Source organism: Lampris incognitus, chromosome 2 (assembly GCF_029633865.1).
Source record: "Lampris incognitus isolate fLamInc1 chromosome 2, fLamInc1.hap2, whole genome shotgun sequence".
NCBI lineage: Eukaryota > Metazoa > Chordata > Actinopteri > Lampriformes > Lampridae > Lampris > Lampris incognitus.
Window position 1 is genome coordinate 87,724,266 of NC_079212.1, and position 23,664 is coordinate 87,747,929.

At 47.4% G+C, this 23,664-nt stretch overlaps 1 protein-coding gene across 6 annotated transcripts in view; it reads right to left on the bottom strand.

Annotated features, from left to right (window-relative positions):
* Positions 1–265: 265 nt before the first annotated feature.
* arhgef25b (Rho guanine nucleotide exchange factor (GEF) 25b) overlaps positions 266–23,664 on the bottom strand; it is a 36,892-nt gene continuing 13,493 nt past the window's right edge. For 3 of the 6 annotated variants that reach the window (XM_056273275.1, XM_056273269.1, XM_056273274.1), the window contains exons 2-16: positions 19,146–19,471; positions 18,926–19,030; positions 14,040–14,167; positions 12,485–12,551; positions 12,164–12,267; positions 11,933–12,002; positions 10,374–10,463; positions 10,154–10,246; positions 8,951–9,001; positions 5,886–5,963; positions 5,574–5,765; positions 5,253–5,433; positions 4,933–5,147; positions 4,295–4,375; positions 266–1,286 (exon numbers count right to left, since the gene is read on the bottom strand). In XM_056273275.1, coding sequence (XP_056129250.1) covers positions 1,194–1,286; positions 4,295–4,375; positions 4,933–5,147; positions 5,253–5,433; positions 5,574–5,765; positions 5,886–5,963; positions 8,951–9,001; positions 10,154–10,246; positions 10,374–10,463; positions 11,933–12,002; positions 12,164–12,267; positions 12,485–12,551; positions 14,040–14,167; positions 18,926–19,030; positions 19,146–19,418 — 1,821 coding nt within the window. In that variant the 5' untranslated portion in view covers positions 19,419–19,471 and the 3' untranslated portion in view covers positions 266–1,193. Of the gene's footprint in view, positions 1,287–4,294; positions 4,376–4,932; positions 5,148–5,252; positions 5,434–5,573; positions 5,766–5,885; positions 5,964–8,950; positions 9,002–10,153; positions 10,247–10,373; positions 10,464–11,932; positions 12,003–12,163; positions 12,268–12,484; positions 12,552–14,039; positions 14,168–18,925; positions 19,031–19,145; positions 19,472–21,546; positions 21,616–23,664 lie in introns of those variants that run through there. The other 3 variants (XM_056273273.1, XM_056273270.1, XM_056273272.1) reach the window with 3 other exon arrangements.

Here is a 23,664-nt window from a genome sequence, read left to right on the forward strand (position 1 = left end):
GCCGTCACTGGATACGAGAGCAAACCAGTCATCTTTGTGGCAGCTGACCTTCAGACCCCTTCACATGGTCACCACACACACACACACACACACACGCACAAACACACACACACACACACACTCGGTGAGCAGGATTCGTGTCTAGTTGCAGGTACAACAAGTTGAAAAGACCGTTTCTCTGCACGGAGATCCCAAACACTATCTGAGCGGCGCATCCCTTTCTCGTTGTTTCTGCACATGCACGAGGGCCACATCATGAGCTACAATGACGCCATTTTATTCATATGATCCCACGTGATATTATTTACATTCGAGATGACATTGACAGATGAGCAACTCGTTTTATCTCCGTTCCCCTCTTTCCTCTCTTCACTTGATTACGACGTGAGCTTTGTCTGCGTTTGCGAGTGTTCTCTTCAGATAACATTTTAACAATGGCAGGGTTAAAATAGCCCCCCCCCCCAAAGGGGGAAACGTGTCCACTGCTACTTTGCGGGGCGTGCAGGGCCCGTACGTATTATTCCACAGTGGAGTCGGGGGCGACAGTAAATCTTTAAAGGTCCACACACATGACACAATGGCGACCCGGTGCTGGGAGAGACAAGTCAAGGACTCAGTCATCATGGGACGCACTACTGTGCGCGCGAGTCGTCAACCGGATTTTTATTAAATTAGCAAAGAGGGAGTTGAAGAAAAATGGCGGAATGGTCCCTTATTGGAAAATAGAGTACGATAGAAAAACACTCGAGAGTTTGAAAAAAAAAAGATTGGTAGAGAAGTCCGCTCTTATCTCTCTTTGCACTAGAAAAATATCTATCAAATCATTTGCATTTCTGATCATCACAGATACACGACCCCCCCCCCCCATGACGAACACGGGCCACCCATACAGTACACGCACGCACGCGCACGCACGCACAGGTGCACAATCGGAAGAAGATTGTCATACAAGATCAGAGGGTGGTATTGGGAGTCCTTGCCTGCGTCGTGGCGGTACACGTCAAAGTTTCAGAGGAGGTTCGGTACAAAACATCCTGACAGCAAAATCACACAATCTTAGCTGATACCTGAAAATTACTAAGCAGGTCGACTATGCGTGTTAAGATTTGTCTCGGCCTGCAGACTGCTTGGAGGAGCTCTTATTCCAGGGGAGTACAGTGAACCCAAGGCTCATCACTGGCCCTCGCTGGCCCTCACTGGTCACTCTCTGCCAGCTGATCCAGGTCGCTTGGATGATGCAAGCCGCTCTCGCTCACTGTGATTCCATGGAGATTGTCAGCCATACCCTGACAGGGGGAGAAAACAACCATCTGCATTAGTGTGGTGACATATAGTAGGTGTTAAAGTTACAAATTCAAATTCAAACGTCATGTCGAGCATGCAAAATGAAAGAAAAAATGACCAAGCATAAAAAAACCCCAAAACAACAAGTGATAAAAAATAAAACCAGAAGGATTCAACAAGAATTCTCACGAGAGAATCCAACATACACAGTGTATGTTGGAAAAGGAGCAGGAGGCTTATAATACCCTGCCCCCTCTCTAATGAACTTGGTTTTTCACACAGCAGAGCACGTCCTTCTCGGCATCTGTCTCACAATGACTCAATGGGGAAAAAATAATAACAAGGAATGCAATGAAAAGTGAGAACAGCAAAAACTAAAAAGAAAGAAAGCAGTAACAAGGATTCCCAAGAAACAACAATAACAGCATCGATCGTGGCTGCCACGGTCACGAGAGGAGCAAAACCACCTCCTCCTCCTCCTCCTCCTCCTCCTCCTCAGCCTTGTACCTCTTTGAAATATATATATTTTTGCAACTTAAAAGGATAAAGAAGAGATCCCCATTAAATCTTACCAGCAGAAGAGGCTTGCGCACACCACTGTTACGAGATGCACGTGCAAGTCGATGATTTGTAAGATTACTCAGAAAGAAGAAAGAATTACTCATATATACAAAAATGCTAAGATCATTACGCCTTGTTTTTGTTTTTTTTATGCCTATCACGTCTTTGTGGACAAACCTAAGTTCATATTTCTTGTTCAACTAACAATTACCAGAACAGGACCTCGCCTATAATTACACTCGAGGGAAGTTCCTATAATGCAATTATGACAGAATGTGAACATGAAAACGAGACTTCAAGAGTCGGGCATTCTTCGTTCGTTGCTCACTTCTAGGCCTCGTAAAACATGGTGAATTTCCGACCACGCTCCGCAGATGAGAAAAACAAAACGTGGGTTGAACTGTTTGCAGGATGTTTTATCCTCAGACTGAACCGGACAGCTGTCAATCGAACCTTGCAGCCACGGGGGAAGCAAGAATACAAATATACAGGTTCTTCAGTAAAATGGGTAATAAGAGTTCTGACAAGTACTGGAACGACTAGCACAGGGGTCCCCAATTACTGTTCATAGCGGGCCACTTTTAGGGCCACTTTTAAAACCACGGGCCACTCAACCTCCAGCAGCATGTTGTTCGTTAGTTTGTTTCGGTGTCGATACGTTGCAGGTATTATAATTTAAACAGAGATTTTTTATCTATTTTTCGATATATTACCAGTCTTACTTTTACTAAGAAATTAATTTTTTTGGGGGGGTAGGGAAATAAAAAAATTCTGGCATTTCTCCAAAAATTCTCGGGGACCATAAATCAACCCGTCACGGGCCGGACGTGGCCCGCGGGCCGCCTATTGGGGACCCCTGGACTAGCACCTCGAGAAGCTCCCCGCGCATTAGAAGGGGAAACTGTCGAGGCTTCCTCGACCGACGCAGGATGGAAACACTGTCGGATGCAATAACACAAAGACAGAGAGCGCGAGGACAAGCGCCATTGTTTCTGAAAAGCCTTGATAAACGCGTCCAACAAGAGCACCGTGATCCGATCCGTTTCCTGCCGATGGTGGGAAGTCTGAGCAAATGAGATAAAATAGCAGGTCACTGGGCTTTTACACAAACCGAATGGGTGTTACTCCGTCAGGCTGGGAGGCTGGCCAGAGATCAGGTTGCTCAGGTTTGTAAATCTCACGCAGAAACAACAACAGGATATTTCCCTTGAGGCCAGCCGAGAGAACGGCCAGGCTCATTTCCCCCCTCATATCAGCGATACCAGCACCGGCTTCTCGCCCGCAGCACACTACTCCTGAGACGATAAGGTCTTACCAGGGGTGTGGAGTCAAGTCACATGACTTGGTCTCGAGTCCGGCTCGAGTCATAAATTTAACTTTAGCCTTGATAAAATGGAGGGGGGGGGGGGGTTGCAACCTGTCTTTGAATTGAACAGCAATGACTCATGACTTGGACTTTTTTCCCCCCTTTCTCATACAATTGTATTGGCCAATTACCCCGGTTGCTGCTCCACCCCCTCTGCTGATCCGGGGAGGGCTGCAGACTACCACCTGCCTCCTCTGATACATGTGGAGTCGCCAGCCGTTTCTTTTCACCTGACAGTAAGGAGTTTCGCCAGGGGGAGTAGTGCGTGGGATAATCCCCCCCCCCCCGAACAGGAGCCCTGACCGACCAGAGGAGGCGCTAGTGCAGCAATCAGGACACATACCCACATCCGGCTTCCCACACGCAGACACGGCCAGTTGTGTCTGTAGGGACGCCCGACCAAGCCGGAGGCAACACGGGGATTCGAACCGGCGCTCTCCGTGTTGGCAGGCAACAGAATAGACCGCTATGCCACCCGACGCCCCAAACGTGAACTTCCTGACTTGAAAGACTTGATACCTTCTCCAAGCCCAAAGATAAAATGCTTTTGAAAAGCGCGCAGCCAATCGACTCTTCGTTTGCATAATTACAGCTCTACCTTGAATCGACCTGTAATGAACACAAATGTTAAATGGCATTCATGATTTACGTAAATTTAGCATATTAGCCATAACTCTGGTGGTAAAATTTCGCCATGGCATTACATTTGACGAAGAACATCTAATGACTTGTTTAGGACTTGAAACTCGGTGTTCAGAACTTGGGACTTAAGTGCCAAAGATTTGAGACCGTCTTCTGACTTGGAAAACCAAGACTTATCCCCACCTCTGGATTTTACAGTTGTTAACCTACATCTGCCCTTCACTACCTTTACCTTTATTGCAGTTTTCATTCACAGGTCCAACTGTTAACGACACTGCGAGGAGGTTGACACGCGCTTGCAGACAACTGATATCAACCTCGTGGGTATACGCTCATGTGTAATGACCAGAGCCTGGCAGCCTGGTGAACCACAGAGCTTCATGGGTAGAAGTGAAGTAAAGCGGTTTTATGTCTAAGTTATGTAATATGACCGTGCAGTACCTGCATGCTGTGCTGGCTGAGTCCCGGTAGGCCATTGGAGAGTCCATGGCAATGTTTCATCTCTGGGACAAAACTGATCTGCTGGGGGAAAGACAGTAGCAGGTGAGTCAGGGAGGCATCTGGGAAGTGGCATTATAAACCTTAGGGCCCTGACACACCAGGCCACAAAGGTCAGACCGTCGGTAAGCATCTGTGACCCTGGTGAGCATCTGTGACCCCTGTCGGCAGCTTTTCGGCCGATTCAGCACGTTGAACCGGCAGAGCCCGTCAGTGAGAGAGATCACTCTGGTTGGCTGTTCAGCTTAGTGGATCAGTGCAGAACGAGCATGCTAGTTGGCCGTCAGTTGTAGGCTTTACGGTGTGTTCAAGTGCTACTTTTTGGCCCAGATGGCAGGTGACAGTCGGCCTTCATCACCGCTAGTCGGTTTGGTGTGTCTGAGCCCGTAGGGACAGAGAAGGGAAGCTTCAGGGAGAGGGGGGAGGTTTGGGGAGTTTGAGAAAGAGAGAGAAACATGCTGCTTCATATTTATGAAATAGCCAAATTCTCTGTGATTCGGATAGAGGGACTGTGTGTTTACCTGTGCTGATAATGTGCTTGTGTGCAGCTTGCGAAAGGGAGGAGTCTGATGTTGGCTTACCTTCCTAGCCTTCTCTGAGGCCTGGCCCTGGCTAGGCAGATGCAGCGAGGGTAAGGAGGCGTTGTAGGAGAGCAGGTGTGGCTGATGCTTTCCGTCCATAGATGCAGAGGAGCGAGGGCGCAGACCGACGGCCGATGTCATGGGAGGCTTCATGGCTCTGCCCAGGCTGCTCGACTTGCTTTCCCGACGTTGGTACTCTATCGGGGATTGAAGGGCTACAGTGGAGGAGGAGGAGGAGGAGGAGAGGGTGTTAATGCGAGTCACTGGCAATCCGAGTTGAAAGTACATGCGACCTTGTGACCTTCCCCAGGCTCTGGTACCATTGAGGAAGTTCCTCTGACTTTCCAAGATCTGGACCACGTCATTGACCCAAGCCCAGCACGTCTCTGGGCACAGCGCCTGCATGATGAACCGCGTCACACTGCCATCGGTCCCCCGGGAGGTCAAGGCAAGGAGGCATGGATCCTGCTTGGAGTGGTCCTCCACACCCAAACAGCTGACCTTTAGCGTAGAAAGGAGTTGTCTTTTTAAGCCTTCACACAGACACACACACACACACACACACACACACACACACACACACACACACACACACACACACACACACACACACACACTCGTGAAATGTGTGTTACACCCACCTTGATGCTGTTTTTAAAAGTGTACCCTGGCAAAGAGAACCCTTTCTTCTTGTCAATTGGTTCGCTGAAGATGACCAGCTGCTCAAACAAGAAGACCCGCCTCTCCTTGGCCTTGGAGAAGACGCCCTTTTCCTGCTCACTGACAGAGAAGGTGTCCTGCTGGAGCAGCTTCCCCTGAGCTGTGATTTTGCCCTACAACAATGTTTTCGTTAAAAATCATAAAAAGATATGGGGATAAAAAACAACTCTAATATGAGGGGTGTCTTTTTTGGTGTTGACGGAAAATTCGGCAGAAATACAATCGTGCCTCACCTCGAAGCCTTGGAGCCTGCCCACATTCATCATGTCATTACAGCGTTTGGGTACAAAACACGTGACCTCCACCGCTCTCTGGTGGGACAAATTAGAGCGATATAGGCTATTGAGGAAAAAAGCGTACTGTTGAATATAAATTCAGAAGAAATTCGTGAATTTGACACTTTTCCACAATGTCGGGGGAAACAATCACAAGTTACGACATGATCTCTATGTTGTAGGGATGGCAGCTCATTGGCAGCTTCTGTGCGTCTCTGAAATGCCGAACGTCCCATCATTATCATGGAAAAACTTACTTCCTGGTTTACCGGCAGGCTGCACTGAACAATATGCAAACATCGACTCTACAAACGTAACATTATACAGCTATATGAAGCACGGTTATTTGCATTTTCCCTATACGATATAGTCTAGCATCCTCCACTCCAAACTCAACCGGCTCCCTGTACCAGTCCCCGCCTGCCAGTGGATTAACACTGACAGACAGGAGGCAGCTGGTGAGGATGGGGAAATCACATCCAGCACCTGGACAATCAGCACTGGTGCTCCCCAGGGATGTGTTTTCTTCCCTCTGTTCTTCTGCCTCTACACAAATGACTGCACCTCAGGTGACCCGTCCGTTAAACCCCCGAAGTTTGTGGATGACACAACCATCATCAGCCTCATCCGGGACAGTGACGAGTCTGTATACAGCTGGCCCTCTGGTGCGGTCATAAGAAGCTGGAGTTGAACATGCTCAAAACAGTGGAGATGAGAGTGGACTTCAAGAGGAGCCCTCCAACCCCCCCCCCCACTATACTCAACAGCACTGTGTCGGTTATGGAAACCTTCAGGTTTCTGGGATCCACAACCTCCCAGGACCTAAGGTGGGCATCCAACACAGACACAATCATCAAAAAGGCCCAGCAGAGGATGTACTTTCTCCGTCAGGTCAGGAAGTCGAACCTCCCTTAGGAACTGCTGATTCAGTTCTTCTCAGCAATAATCCAGTCTGTCCTCTGCACATCCATCACTGTCTGCTTTAGATCGGCCACCAAACAGGACAGGGACAGACTACAACGGACAGTCAGGACTGCAAAGAAAATCACTGGTGCCAACCTGCCCTCCATTCAGGACTTATACACCTCCAGATTCAGGAAACAGGCAGGCAACATCACTGCAGACCCATCACACCCTGGTCACAACCTCTTCCAACTCCTCCCCTCTGACACAAGGGGAGGAGTTGTCTCAGTTTGTACAAGAACAGTTTCCTTCCGTGGGCTGTCACTCCGAAGAACACTTAACATTGTCATAATACATCTAAGCATGCAGTATATACTGTGCATTGTATACATGCATGTTCTGTCATGTCCACCTACCTCATGTATATATACATGTACCTCATGTAACCTGCTAACATTTTTATTCCAGCATCTTTGCACTCTGCACCATTGCACTACTGCCTTCCTGTTTCACCTTTATATAGCCATTCTTTGTGTGTGTGTATATATATATACACTACCGTTCAAAAGTTTGGGATCACCCAAACAATTTCGTGTTTTCCATGAAAAGTCACACTTATTCACCACCATATGTTGTGAAATGAATAGAAAATAGAGTCAAGACATTGACAAGGTTAGAAATAATGATTTGTATTTGAAATAAGATTTTTTTTACATCAAACTTTGCTTTCGTCAAAGAATCCTCCATTTGCAGCAATTACAGCATTGCAGACCTTTGGCATTCTAGCTGTTAATTTGTTGAGGTAATCTGGAGAAATTGCACCCCACGCTTCCAGAAGCAGCTCCCACAAGTTGGATTGGTTGGATGGGCACTTCTTTGAGCAGATTGAGTTTCTGGAGCATCACATTTGTGGGGTCAATTAAACGCTCAAAATGGCCAGAAAAAGAGAACTTTCATCTGAAACTCGACAGTCTATTCTTGTTCTTAGAAATGAAGGCTATTCCATGCGAGAAATTGCTAAGAAATTGAAGATTTCCTACACCGGTGTGTACTACTCCCTTCAGAGGACAGCACAAACAGGCTCTAACAGGTACTATTTAATGAAGATGCCAGTTGGGGACCTGTGAGGCGTCTGTTTCTCAAACTAGAGACTCTAATGTACTTATCTTCTTGCTCAGTTGTGCAACGCGGCCTCCCACTTCTTTTTCTTCTCTGGTTAGAGCCTGTTTGTGCTGTCCTCTGAAGGGAGTAGTACACACCGGTGTAGGAAATCTTCAATTTCTTAGCAATTTCTCGCATGGAATAGCCTTCATTTCTAAGAACAAGAATAGACTGTCGAGTTTCAGATGAAAGTTCTCTTTTTCTGGCCATTTTGAGCGTTTAATTGACCCCACAAATGTGATGCTCCAGAAACTCAATCTGCTCAAAGAAGTGCCCATCCAACCAATCCAACTTGTGGGAGCTGCTTCTGGAAGCGTGGGGTGCAATTTCTCCAGATTACCTCAACAAATTAACAGCTAGAATGCCAAAGGTCTGCAATGCTGTAATTGCTGCAAATGGAGGATTCTTTGACGAAAGCAAAGTTTGATGTAAAAAAAATCTTATTTCAAATACAAATCATTATTTCTAACCTTGTCAATGTCTTGACTCTATTTTCTATTCATTTCACAACATATGGTGGTGAATAAGTGTGACTTTTCATGGAAAACACAAAATTGTTTGGGTGATCCCAAACTTTTGAACGGTAGTGTATATATATATATATATATATATATATATATATATATATATATATACACAAACACACACAAGTTGAAGAATCACCCATTCCTGAAGTTTGTTGTGCTGTTATTCTAGTATGTGAGTACATTGACAGCCACTAAACTGGAGTCAAATTCCATGCACTATGTTTACATAAAGATGATTCTGATTCTCGGGGCAAACAAGGAAATGAACTAAGAGTGAGTCTGTCCGCCAGTGACGTCACAATTTCGGCGGCATTTCAGTGACACACAGAAGACTATTCAGTATTACGACTGCTAATGGAGTGTTATTCCTGTAGCATTAATGTTGAAAATTGTGATTTTTCCCCCCCTTTGAAGTTTGAAGAGACCTCCCACCTCTAACTCCGCGACGTCCCTTCCTGCTTTACTGTAGTACTTCAGGAAGTCCTGAGGGGTCAAAGCAGAGAGGTTTCTTAGTAGTTGTGGGGTTTTAAATGAGACTTCTTTTTTGCCTCATCGTGAGATATTCACTAGGTATCGAGTTTGAGGAAAAATTTCCTCCCTTTTTCTCCCCAATTGTACCCGGCCAATTACCCCACTCTTCCGAGCCGTCCCGGTCACCGCTCCACCCCCTCTGCTGATCCAGGGAGGGCTGCAGACTACCACATGCCTCCTCCCATACACGTGGAGTCACCAGCCGCTTCTTTTCACCTGACAGTTAGGAGTTTCACCAGGGGGACGTAGCGCGTGGGAGCATCACACTATTCCCCCCAGGGCCCCCCCCCCGAACAGGCGTCCCGACCGACCAGAGGAGGCGCTAGTGCAGCGACCAGGACACATACCCACATCCAGCTTCCCACCCGCAGACACGGCCAACTGTGTCTTTAGGGACACCCGACCAAGCCGGAGGTAACACAGGGATTCGAACCGGCGATCCCCATGTTGGTAGGCAAAGGAATAGACCGCTACGCTACCCGAACGCTGAATTTGAGAATTTCTCAACCAGAAGGCTCGTTGACTGTTAATACCTGCCTCTCAGCGTTTGTACCTGAGAGTAAACAATTCCATTACACGGTTTATTGTTAACCCTCGCTTAACCACTAATCAGAGTGTCTATTCTTGACTCATTATTTTCCTTATACATGGACATAAAGACACCCGCCTTATAAAACATACTGTAGCAAATTCGGGGGGGAAGCCGGGAACCGCCGCAGCCGGGAGGCGAACCCGGGTCTCCCGCACCATGTGTGACTACGTTAACCAGTCAAGTAAAGGGCCCGACTCGTTATCCAAGCGCTAGCGAGTCTATTCATCCGTGGTCGTTACAATACCCCCCCCCCTTCGGGAAGCGCGTGCCCGCGCTTCAGCGTACCAGCTCCCTCACGCCTTCGGGCGCACGCGCTTCCGATGGCCTCACGGTATCGCCATCCCGCTTGTGACACCAATGTAGAGAATTCAGGGGGCAGCCGGGAACCGCCGCAGCCGGGACGCGAACCCGGGTCCCCCGCACCCTGTGTGACTACGTTAACCAGTCGACTAAAGGGTCTGAACCGTTAGCCGAGGGCTAGCGAGTCAAGTCATCCGTGGTCGTTACAATACCTTCAGCAGTAGTTGATACTTCATGATCCTCTGAACGGGCTTGATGAGCAGGTCATTGAGCTGTAGTCTGTGGCCCAACTGCTGCCTGAGATCCTATCAGTTAACAACACAGGGGGGCTGCCTTTAAACCTCACTGTCAACTATTTGGAAAAGAAGAGACTACGTAACAGCTACGTTTCAGACAGCCGTCTCACTATGAGGTGTGTGTTGAAGGCCTCACCTCAAAGTAGGAGTCAATGTACTCGGAGACGATGTGCTCCGACTTAGGTTTGTTCTGACAGTACACCACATACATGTGAAGACGCCGTTCCTGGAGATTCAATAATGAGAGAGAGAGAGAGAGAGAGAGAGAGAGAGAGAGAGAGAGAGAGAGAGAGAGAGAGAGAGAGAGAGAGAGAGAGAGAGAGAGAGAGAGAGAGAGAGAGAGAGAGAGAGAGAGAGAGAACGCATTAGAGACAAGTCAGAGAGAACGGGGGCAAACTGAGACATGAGAGAGACTGAAGGAGACGGAAGGGAACTTGGTGGGGTTGCTCCAGCTGTTTGCGTCCTCTCAGGTAGACCGTGCTTAAGACTTCCCTTTTGTTCAACAAGATCATAAACTGTTCCTCATTAAATGGTTCCTGTGGCTGAAAGAAGGAAAGACCGGGTTTATACGAGGAGCTGTATGGAAACGGTACATTCGCCATCATTTTCAAGTATCTTGTTGTGTTGCAGCAAATCTGAGATATGTATATGGGTTACTGTGATGCGTGGGCTATTGGAATGCAACGGCATGACTACAACAGGAAGCTGTTCTTTTGCTCTGTTACCCCAATTCATTTATGAAAACGGTGTGAAGAGCTGACTACATCTGACTGCACTCAACGGAGGCTTTTGATAGTTGCCATGACTTTTCTCCCCCCCCCCCTCTCCTCTCCTCTCCTCTCCTCTCCTCTTTAATTGTATCCGGCAAATTACCCCACTCTTTCGAGCCGTCCCGGTCGCTGCTCCGCCCACTCTGCCGACCCGGGGAGGGCTGCAGACCACATGCCTCCTCCGATACATGTGGAGTCGCCAGCCGCTTCTTTTCACCTGACAGCGAGGGGTTTCGCCAGGGGGACGTAGCGCGTGGGAGGATCACGCTATCCCCCCCTCCCGAACAGGCGCCCCGACAGACCAGAGGAGGCGCTACTGCAGCGACCAGGACACATACCCACATCCGGCTTCCCACCCGCAGACACGCCCAATTGTGTCTGTAGGGACGCCCGATCAAGCCGGAGGTAACACAGGGATTCGAACCGGCGATCTCCGTGTTGGTAGGCAACGGAATAGCCCGCTGCGCCACCCGGGCGCCCGCCGTGACTTTCAGTCGTGTAATGCTGTGGTTCTCAAGCGCGGTACTCTGGACCTACGTTATTACTGGTTGTCTTTTCTGATGGACAGTTAACTACCTTCACCCCCCCTATCATCCCACACCTCAAAGCTCCCTGATTAGAGAAGCTGGGAAGCCCAGCAGAACTAAAGGGTCGTGAAGAACAAAGCGGTGAACTACTGGTCTCATGACGGTTCCCGCATTCATTGGGCAGACTATTCTGTAGTCTGTCCTGCCGGCCCTTGTGCTGAGGGACCAGGACACATCTGGATGGCACTGGGCCAAGGAGACAGTCTTCCCGCACAGTGGGAGCTCTCTGCGAGGGCTGCAACCTCCAGCTGAACTCGAACCACACACACAGACACCAGTCCAGAGGAACTTCCCACGAGCACGTTCGCACTCACCGATGGGATCATAGATAGACTCACGTGTTTGATGAAGAGGTCGGCAAGTCGGTCTGGCTCGCTCACACAGTTCTCAAGCTCTCCCAGGAAATAGCTACGAGACACGAAGAAGAAATCAGACAGAAAACCCCCGAGCCCCCAGTCTGCACACACCTGACGTTGTGAACTTTGTTGTCATAGCTACACACACACACTAAAATGAGCAACTCAGACAAAGTAAAACCCAAGAGACCAGGGCAGGCAATTCAGACTAACTCTTTGTGCCAGTCATAGATCTGATGGATGTTTCCGAAAACTATCTTGTCCTTCCCCTTCATGTCCTCAGGAACTCCTTGGTTGGCCATGGTGCCCATGTAGCCCTACACATGCATCCAGAAATACACAAGTGCACCCACACACATACACACACACACACACACACACAGTTGCAGAGGTTTTTTAACCCAGGTTCTACGGGCTGTTAACCCCCAGCTGAACTCATGCTGCACTGAGATTGTCACGAATTACCGAGTTAAGATTCTAAACAGGGTTGAATTATCGCGAATTGTTTTTGGAAGTAATGAACAAATGACAGACCTCTACTATCAGTCCAAGATCCTCCACGTACAGTCTCTCCGTCTCCACCAGCTCCGTCAGCACATATCTGGGAGGACGTGGGAGAGACGGCAGGGCGAAACATCATGACTACCTTACAGTCAGTATTGGGATTCATCAAAACATAGGTTGCAGAGTAGTTGAGAAGGTAATGGCTGCAGCCTGCGGGAAGGCGGAGTTGGACGTCCAGCCCCGCCCACAGGTCCAGCCCCGCCAGCAATACATTGCCAGTGACAGCGATCTATGCAGAAAATGTGAGTGTTTACCATAAGCCTACGAGAGTTTCACGTTTTGTTCTGCAACACAAACTATGGCCGTTAACATCACGGCTGTGATGTGCTTCAAACTTCTGTTAGCTGCCTGTGTTGATCAAAATTCATTAAAAGGTGGGTTGACTTGTGGGGATTATCTTGATGAACAAAACGTGTCAATATTATACGCCTTTCTTCGCTACAGAACTTATTTTCGCAATTTATCAAAAATCCAAATCCAGAATTTTAGGATTCACGTGACCTTTTCCCTTTTCCGGTTCCGGGTTAAAAAGGAGGCTGGAAGAAGAAACTGGCATTATGTCGAGTAGTTGGGAGTATTTTGGTTGTAGTTGTAGTAGTTGGAGGTATTTTGGTTGTAGTCTCTCGGTATCTTGGTTGTAGTTGTAGTAGTTGGAGGTATTTTGGTTGTAGTCTCTCGGTATCTTGGTTGTAGTTGTAGTAGTTGGAGGTATTTTGGTTGTAGTCTCTCGGTATTTTGGTTGTAGCTGTAGTAGTTGGGGGTATTTTGGTTGCACTGACCGATGCAAGAGGACAAATTGCTGTCCCTGAAGTGGCTAACTTGTTCCAATGCACCGCCAGTGCGTTGGGTTTGCAGTGAAGACCCCCGGGTACCAGGATGCATTGCATTTGGCTCTGAAGAGGTACAGCATGAGCCAAGCACCAAACTGTCAACCCAGATTTGATCTGGTGGGCCAGCTGCTTACCTATGCACGTGTACCCCCCACTCATCATCCAATCTTTTGGCATTGTGAAATTATTTTTATTCATTTTTGGATTTTCCCCCCTTTTTCTCACGAATTGTACTTGGCCAATTACCCTATTTTACGAGTCGTCCCGGTCGCTGCTCCTCCACCCCCTCTGCTGATCCGGGGAGGGCTGCAAACTACGACATGCCTCCTCCGATACACGTGGAGTCGCCAGCCGCTTCTTTTCACCTGACAGTGAGGAGTTTCGCCAGGGATCACGCTATTACCCCCAGTTACCCCCCCCCCGAATAGACGCCCCGACCGGAGGAGGCACTAGTGCAGCTACCAGGACCCGTACTCACATCCGGCTTCCCACCCGAAGACACAGCCAATCGTGTCTGTAGGGACGCCCGACCAAGCCGGAGGTAACACGGGGATTCGAACCAGAGATCCCCTGTGTTGGTAGGCAACGGAATAGACCGCCACGCCACCCGGACGCCCCTTGGCATAGTGAAATTAAATATTTTCCATAGAAAAAGGGTATCTACTGTTTGCCCACATGTCAAGATCACCACCTACATGCTCTTTTCTAAGGCCATTTTTCTTTCCTCTTCACTGTCAACTGAAGCAGACCATTGGCTTGATGAGTCTTCAGCCATGGTGCAGACACTTTCACCCGGGTAGATGTTGGAGTTGGATTGGTGACTCTGGAAAAGAGGAAAAGAGGCACCATATGATTAGGGAGCATGCTATGCATTGTAGTTCTGCTGCATTAGCACTAAATGCAGTCTAACATGTAACAGTAGACCGCCTTTTCAGGCCTGCTGTGTGGGACAGTGGATTGTCTGCGGTGGGGCTTTGCATTCTGGTGAATGGACGTGGGCCAGACAGAAACTTTGATAATTAGGTTTCATCCGCAGCTTTAGCATTTGCTGATTCAGGAAGCAGACAGCCACAGAGAAGTGAGGAAATGAGAAGGACATGCCAGGCTAAGAACTTGCAGACCTTTCACGGAGAACCAATCGGCAGGGCAATCCTTCACTTTTCTCCGCTGGAAAATATTGCCCCTCCAAACCTCAAGTAATCCTATAGCAATAATGGCTTTTTAATGTCTATCCTGGGGATGCTGTTAAGGAGAGAGAGCCGAGAAAGCGGTGTGATGAATGAGAATGAACGGTGGGTCATACTGGTGATGATTCTGGTTGGATTAAGGGGCTGAGGCATAAGAGCTGTATCTACAAAGTGTGTCAGCCCTCACCTTTACCACTGAAATCTCTACATATGATTTTCGCTGCCCTCTTCTTGACAGAGTTGGCCCGATCTAGGCCTACTTCCATTTCCTCCTGCTGTGGAGGGTAACCCAAGGGCCAGTTTTCCCCCTTCTGACGTCATTGTACATTTCCTTTTTCTGGCCCCAAAATATCCCCCATCGTAGCGCGGACGTGTCCCTGTCCATCTACACACATGATTAATCGACTCTGTTCCAGCCCCTGCTGTCTACTGGCAGCCAGTGGTGATCCAGCTGAAAGAGGACGTGCACATATTTTCCCTTTATTAATATTCTCTCCAAAAGCCCTACACTCTAACTCCTCCTACGTGCTAATCTCAAGTTTTCGAGTCCAGCCGAACTTTTAAACTGTTCAGCTTTTTAAAATTCTCTCTACTTTTTAAAATACTTGGCTTTGTTTTTCATGAAAATGTTCTCTGTGGGAATAAATTGCAAAATGTCCTTAGCCTCCTGAAGCAGAGACGACTCACAATGCAACAAATCAGTCCACAATCCCGCAGTCAGACGTTAGAAGTACCATAGTATTACCTTCAGCTTCCCCTGTACATGTTCTTTTGGAAATGTGCTAAAGACTGTTGATGCTAGTTCGACTGTTGGGTTTATGTCTCCCCTCGTCCCTGTCACATCAGCGGGTAGCATGTGCCAGGTCTGAGTACAACAGATGGCAGTGGTTTTGGTAAAAGATCATCATCAGCAGCAGCAGAAGCAGCAGCAGCAGCAGCAGCAGCAACAGCAGCAGTCACTTGGGGTCAAGTATGTAGGTCGAAGGTGTCTGGCTGGGAGAAGTGGCGTTGGATCGGCTGAGGAAGCCTGGTCTGCCACGTCCTGTGGGCCCAAGGACCACGGCCCTGAAAGGAGCTGCGCCCGAAGAGGAAACACCGAGGGTGGTCTGACAGGATGCGGAAGTGGGGCAGGCTAAGCTAACTGCTAGCCATCATCAGTCATCCTGGCTGGCGTTAGCTATATGTGTTAGTTGGATATATGTGTTCTTGTAGTTTTGGGATATGTGTTTTGTCTTTGTGTTGCACTGCTGTGGGCTGGGGGAAACCATGTTTCATTTCATTTCATGTGTGCAAGTGCATGAAATGAAATGACAAAGTGTTTCTGATTTCTGATTCTGTATGACCGTCCTCCCTCTGGGTCCCTCTGGGTCTTCAGGTGGGTGTAGAGGTCGATCCTGAAGCCACTTAACAGGAGGACATCTGCACGTGACAACCTTTTATGCGGAGAGGCTGATGCGCCTGCAGCCACCACATGGTTCTTGGCAGGGGGTGGCCAGAGTTCAATGGAATGGAGAACCAAGACGGTTGCGGACCACCCTCTGTTGGCAGCCTTCATCCACCTTCACTGCCGTTGTGACCTGGAGACATCTTCCACCAGTTCTGCCGCTGAGGTCTTTGTTGGATCACACCTTGTCTGGAACCTCCCCCTTGATCAACCTGCCTTGGGTGACCCCACCAGGAGCCAAGCTCCGGACAGTCTTGGGATCACTGGTACAAGCAAAATTCTCCACCACGCAAGGTGGAGCTCCAGGAGAAGCCAGGAGGGGTGGTGAAAGATACAGTATACTAATCTATATTCACATCAGCCTTGGTGTGCTGAGCATAAAACTTAAAGTTAATGGTTTAACATCCATACTGAGCTTTGATGGTTATAGGAAATGCAAAGTTAAGGGGGTCAGTAGCATTAGCTATTCTACCCCCATTCAGTTGTCAGTTAAAGGCCAGAGTCCAGAGAAGATAAAAGTGACGCGACCCGAGGGTCTGCCTTCATACACTGCAGCCGCACAGGCCACTTTTAAGTCATCAACCGTCTCAAGATTCTCCACATCTCCCACATCGCTCTGACTCTCCTGCCCTCGTTTCTTTCCAAATCCACTTTCTGTCAGCCTTGAAGGTAGCGGATCATCGGTCACCCACCGGCCTCACGGTCGCCAAGCCCTTCAGCCTGCTCTGGCTCATCTTCCAATTTCGGTGTCCTCCCACCATCCCCCATCACCCCACACCAGCCCAGCTCAGCCATGACCTTGTCTCTGCCTGCCTGTTCGAAGCTGCCTGGATGCCTGATCACTTCCAGATGCTGTCTGAAAAAGCCCACAGGATTGATTCCACTCAATGGGTAAGCTGCTCAGTACAGAGTTGACTTGCTACTATGCACACAGTGAAACAGGCCTGTGTGTGTGTGTGTGTGTGTGTGTGTGTGTGTGTGTGTGTGTGTGTGTGTGTGTGTGTGTGTGTGTGTGTGTGTGTGTGTGTGTGTGTATGTGTGTGTGTGTGTGTGTGTGTGTGTGTGTGTGTGTGTGTGTGTGTGTGTGCGTGTGTGTGCGTGTGTGTGTGAGTGAGGATATGCAGTCTTGGATGGTTTGGAGTTCACAACCTCCCTTCGAGTGTACTTTTCCATGATGAAAAATGAACAGGCTGGTGCCTGTTTATAATTACGGCCAGTTATGGTCACTGAGACAATCAGATTACTTCAGTTACATTTGAATCATAGAGCCACTTAGACCTGCAAGAGTTATAATTTAACAAACAAACAATTCATCTACAAATCTTCGTTTTATTTTTTATTTGCAATCTCATTGGGATGTTTGGGGAAACATTGGTTTCAGCATCCAAAGTTTTTGTAAGTTAGGAGGTTGTAATCCTGTCACATGCCTGCTACTCTGCATGAATGTGAGCAGGACCCCTACCCCCAACCCCACCCCCCATGCTAGAATTAAACCCTTGCTTATTTAAATCCAAGCCATCCAAACTGGCCAGCTGACAGAGAAGGTTATGAAAAACAAAAAAAAACAAAAAACAAACAAACAAAATCGACACCCACTTCCGGTGTGGGAAGATGGCGGCGCGAACTCACGTTTGCGGCGGCCTCACCCAATAGCGTCCCTGCAGTGTCTTTGTCCACGTCTGCGCCTAAGTTTGTCTTGGTTTGATGGCTAGGAGAGCTGGCACTGGATCGGCTGGGAGAGTTTGGTCTGCTACGTCCTGTGGGCCCAGGGACCACGGCTTTGCCTGGAGATGTACCCGGAGAGGAAACACCGGGGGCGGTCTGACAGTACGCGGAAGCGGGGCAGGCTAAGCTAACTGCTAGCCCACGCAGACCGGCAGTTCCGGCAGTCCTCCCGGCTGGAGGTCGTTCTCCTGGACAGTGGAATCTTTGGACTGTGTTGTTAACAGTGTTTTTTTTGTTGTTGTTGTTGTTGTTGTTTTGCTTTGTTCTCTCCGTTTTTGTATGTTTGCGGCGGGAAATTTGGGACGTGTGTGTTTTTGTGTTTTGTGTCGCACTGCTGTGGGCTGGGGAACCGGAATTTCGCTTCTTTTGTGTACGCGAGCACATGGAAGGAATGACAATACACTGTCCCCTGTATGCAGCAGATCATGAAGGGAGTTGGTCGGGTTGTCACACCTCCATCCTTGGTCTTTGCCGGTGCAGAGACCACTCGCAGTCAACGCCGAATTCACTGACTTCACATGCGTGATCCCTGTTTTCAGTTGCCATGGCGACTCAGTTTAACTCATTTATCGATAATGGTTCGGGGATATAGCATCAGCAGGCTGGATGATCAGAGAGGCTCTGCTTAAAGCCGCCCCGGTGGGAATGAATACGCTTTAATGCTGAGGAAAAATCATACTTTGCATAATTTTTGCCATAGAAGTTTAAATTGATTTGATGACCAACCTCCGAGCAAGCAAGCAAGCGCAGGAAGAATCTAGCCAAAGATATCTGACGGGCTCGCTCCCCTTTCCTACTTTAAGAGCTGCACAGTTTGGGATGAACGTTGACAGGGGGGATGGATAATGGAGGAATATCCTACACCATGTGTCGTTTCACATCATCCTTGATTTGGGTTGTCGAAGGACTTCCACCATCATAAGGTTATCCGAAACCCCTGTGCGTAGATTTGAGTTGTGCGTACCAAGCTTTTGCCATTTTCTAACCGGCTTTCTGTCTCTCCACCTTTCCTTTTCAATCTCGACTCTATTTCTGGCCTCAGTCTGAACAATGATCCGGGTCTCAAAGGAAGACTTCAGCTTCACTGTCAGCGTTTGACTAGTAGAGACAACTGTATTTTATGAGGAAGAAAGGAAGGAAGGAAGAAAGGAAGAAAGAAAGAAAGAAAGAAAGCGCCACAAACCAACAACTAAGAACAAAGGAATGAAATGATGGTGAAGTTTACCAGGCTGTAATTGTCTCTGTCTTGCAGATGGTCAGACGGGTTGCTCTGGCTGCGTGGTTCTGATGGAGGTTGTGCTGCTGGACTCAGCAGACCATTTTCCCCCTCCTGTGCAGTTCAAAACAGACAACAGATGTTACAAAAGGGCCTCTCTGAAAAATAGTGCTACAGAAGACTGGAGTGAATGAGAGTGAATCCTGTATTTTTCCCCCCAGAGTCTTACTGTGTCTGCGTCTGTAAAGGAGAGGATGGTGCAGTTGTTGTGGCGATCCAGGGAGTTTCCCTGAGGCTGGCTGTGGGAGATGGGAAGAGATGGTGGCTTCCCATCCAGCCCCGACATCTGCCTCTCCCCCTTACCCGCTCCCCCTCTGCTGTCAGAGCTCAGCTTACGGACGGGACTGGTGAGCCACTTCTTGAGCGTGCTGACGGGGCGCCGTGACCCCCCGGGCAAGGGGGGCGAGCAAGGGCCGGAGCTGCCCGAGGCCTGGTGGGACATGGAGCCTGCTGAGGTGCTAAGATCCCCCTCACTCACTGCCACAGAGTACGGTTCTACAGACAGAGAAGAAATAAAGAGATGAAAAAGCGCAGCGGTGTAGTTGCAGGGTACAGCGCTGTTTCTCTAGGGTGTATAGGGTGTACACTTTCAGGTCGTTTACTGCAGAACAGAACTTCTGCACAGAAATGAAGTTCAATGTCCTGCACTGAGTCCTTGCAGTAACTTTAGTCGCTGCAGCTCTTGTACCTGCCAGTCAGAAATGATTAACACTATACTATAAAAACAGCACTGTTTTGACAGAAAACAGCTGGTAGAACCAAGAAATTGGAAGACGTTGGTTGCATAGGGGTGTCCCATTCCCAGTTCTGTGCGCAGTTGTTTTACATTGCCAGAGGAAACTGTACTGTGACCACCAATGGATCACACATCCAAAAGAGATCAGTGAAACTAATGTTGTTGGTATTTTCAGGTGACAAATGTATTTGAGGCATTTCTTGATCAGAACGAGACTAATGTGGTATTAAGACAGAAAAAACTGTTTTTAATTGGTCAGATGATCTCATCTCTAGTGATGGATACGTTACACATTGCTCCTAGCATTATCTTGTGACTAGCAATACCAAATAGTGGGCCCAGAAGGTGACAAGGACTGACCCAAAAGCCTCCAAACTTCAAGACACACAGTCAAACCATGAGCCACCAGATGGCATGGCAGAAGGGGTGGGGGGGTAGTGTGGGCTTGTAAATACAAATCAATAACAGAGCCGCAAGCTGCGACTTGCATGTTCAAAACTTTCCACGTGCAACGGAAGTGAGCAGCTCAATCGCCCAGAATTGAAGTTGTGAGCAGCAACGAGTGGGTTCCAGGCTTCACAACGCCGACAGTGACGACCTTCTGAGCTGACCATAGGTTTCAGTGAGGCGAACTTCTGTCACACACCGATGGATGTGCTGAAAAATGGTTAGTTTTGTAGGTCTTACGGGTGATTTTTGTTTTTGACGTTCTGAATGTAAAATGTCCAGCAATTAAGACTTGTTGTAATAAGCCACGCCCACTTTAATCAATAATTACCAAATTTTATGTACCGACTGAGTCTTGATCCTATAGATCCTGCAAACCAAATTTCGTCCGAATCCATGCAGCCCATTCATTACAAGATATAAACATTTTGCATTTGTGATAATGGGCTATACAAATAAAATTGACTTGACTGTGTGGCGGCCCCTGCTCAGTGTGAACACTCCTCAACGTATGTGTTGATTTAATAATAATAGAAAGAAGAGTTATGGCCAATTCCCTGCTAAATCCTGCTCTTTTTGATCGATGGCGGCCATGTTTTCGGACCGATCCTTCTCATTTATAGTAGAATTGTGTATCTCAGTCCCCCAAGGCTGTATTTAGTATATATGAAATATATAAATTTACAATTCAACTTAGCAGACACTTTCATCCAAAGCGGCATACATCTGACAGGCAGGTGGCTTGTATAGCACTAGGAGTCCAAGCCAGGAACTCTTACTGGGGACTCGTCCCAACTGGGATTTGAAACCTCGATCTTCAGCAGGAAAGTGGGCGGTCTTATCTACCGAGCTATCAAGCTATATTTGGTGTTCGTACTCAAAATCCAAAAAGTAGATGCCATGTTATGGTTTTTCAGCATATATTTAACAACTCTCTAAGCCAGTGTACAGTCCCATAGTGCTTCAACTCTCTACCATCATTCCTGTGTCAAAGTCAAGTCAATTCCTCAAAGACCACCTGCCTCAATGACTTCAGACCATTTGCCCTAATATCTGTGGCCATGAAAACATTTGAGCACATCATTCTGTCATACTTGAAATCTTGCACCTCCCCAATGATGGACCCATATCAATTTGCCTATCAAGCCAACCAGTCTATGGCGGATACAGTTAGCATAGCATTCCACCATCCCCTGTAACACCTGGAATCACCAAACCCATGCATCCTGTTGTTAGACTTTAGTTCCACCTTCAGCTCCATCAATCCACTCAAACTCTTTACCATACTCTTGAACGTTGACCCAGCCATGTGCCACTGGATTCGGAGCTTCCTGTGGAACAAGCCACAGAGGGTGAAGATTAATAACCTAACCTTACATCCTCTTACCCTCAGTACAGGTGTTCCTCAGGGCTGTGTTCTCTCCCCCTGGCCATTCTCACTTTACACCACCCACTTTACATCCACAGTTCTGTGAAAATAATAAAATATGCAGATGACACAACCATTGTAGGCCTCATCTCCAACAATGATGAACCCCAGTACAACATTGAAGTAGCCCAAGCTGTCACTTGGTGCATAAACAACGACCTTCTGCTTAATACAGCCAAAACCCAAGAACTCATTATTGACTTCCGATGCATGAAAACACCCAAAACACCCATACAAATGAACAGAGACCCCATCACCACCACCTACTCTTTTAAATTCCTTGGGACATACATCAGCAATAACCTGAAGTGGAAAATTAACACTGAACACATCATTGCAAAAGCTCAACGACTTTACTTCCTTAGGCAGCTTAAAAAAATACCTGATCAAACATCAAATTCTCGTTTTGTTCTACTCAGCCATCTCCGAATCCATCATAACATCTTCTATTATAGTATGGTACGGCGGCACGGACAGTCGAAAGTGGAAAAAACCGCAGCAGATTGTCAACAAGGCATCCAAAATCATAGGCAACCCACTCCCCTCAGCTGAATCGCTACATACTCACAGGACTGTAAAGTGAGCAAAGGAGATCACCTCCGAACCCTCACATGACCCCTTCCAGCTCCTTCCCTCAGGGAGGCGCTACAGGTCACTGTCCACTGAGACTAAACACTTCGCAAACAGTTTTCCCCCTAGCCATCAGGACTCTGAATTCCTCCCTATAGTACCCTCCTCACACACCACTGGCATGCATACCATTCACCTAATGTATGTGGTTATGTGTACTATGCTTTGCAATTGTGTAACTGTATTGTTCTGTGAGTTTGAACCCTATGTGGAGTGTCTGCTGTTGTCCATGTATGTATTGTTGTATTGTAGAGTTTAACACGCTGCCCTGAAAACAAATTCCACCGGCCTTGGTCGTGTGGCTATCTATCTGTCCATCTATTGGCCTTTTGTAAAGCACATTTAGCTGGATATTAAATTTCAAGTGAATCAGACTCACGGTGCGTGTGTCCTGGCCTTTTAAAGTTTTCTCTTTCTTTTTTGTGATTATAGTGATGTCATGTTTCTTGTGAAGCATTTGCACATCATTTGGGCCAAGTTCCATGTCTCCAACTCGTTCCAGCTCATGGCAGCTTGAGCTGTGGCAGAAGACAACACATAACAAACTGGCAGGAAACTCAGTAGGGTCCCACCCCTTCAGGGTTTGAACCCTGATAAATCCCTGATGCTGTTACACCTGCGTAATATGTGCAGAAACTTATGAAGTTGTAAAAGTTTGGCACAGAATGCTATCATTCAAATTAATCAGCGTGAGAACACGGTCTAAACAGGTGTGTTCATATCAGGACAGTCCGTCATGAGGAAGCTGTCAAGAAGCTGATCCAAGAAAACAAACCTGAAGTAAAAACACACTGCGCTTCGTGGTTTCCTCTCTTTGTGTACAAATCAACACACGATTACCAGCAGTTTTTGGTAGCAGAATGAATCAAGTGACAGCTATAGCTTAGCTGAACTCTTTTAAGGTTGATAGCACGTCCATCCATCTATCTATCTATCTATCTATCTATCTATCTATCTATCTATCTATCTATCTATCTATCTATCTATCTATCTATCTATCTATCTATCTATCTATCTATCTATCTATCTATCTATCTATCTATCCAATGTCACAGTATATAGTAAATATCTATTGGTTTAATGAGTCATTAACTTGACATAGTTTAGACACATTTATTTTTTCACCATTTTGAATTAAAAACAAATTGGATTGCTGTAAAAGATCTCATATAGATTAAATGTATCATTAAATTAGCTGTTATCTTGAATGTCTTAACACTTTTACTGGAAAGTATGAAAAAAGTTAATTTTTACTTTAAGTATTAAATTAAAGAAACACCTAAATACCCACTATGGCACATTCACATGGACCCACTGCTCAGTAAACTCTCATATGATGTTTATTTCATTGGCTCTGGCAAAGTATTTTCTTGCTTGGGTAAATTAGTCTCACAAAATGAAGAGTTATGGTCATTATAGTTTCAACTGTATCGGTTGAACCTGTAT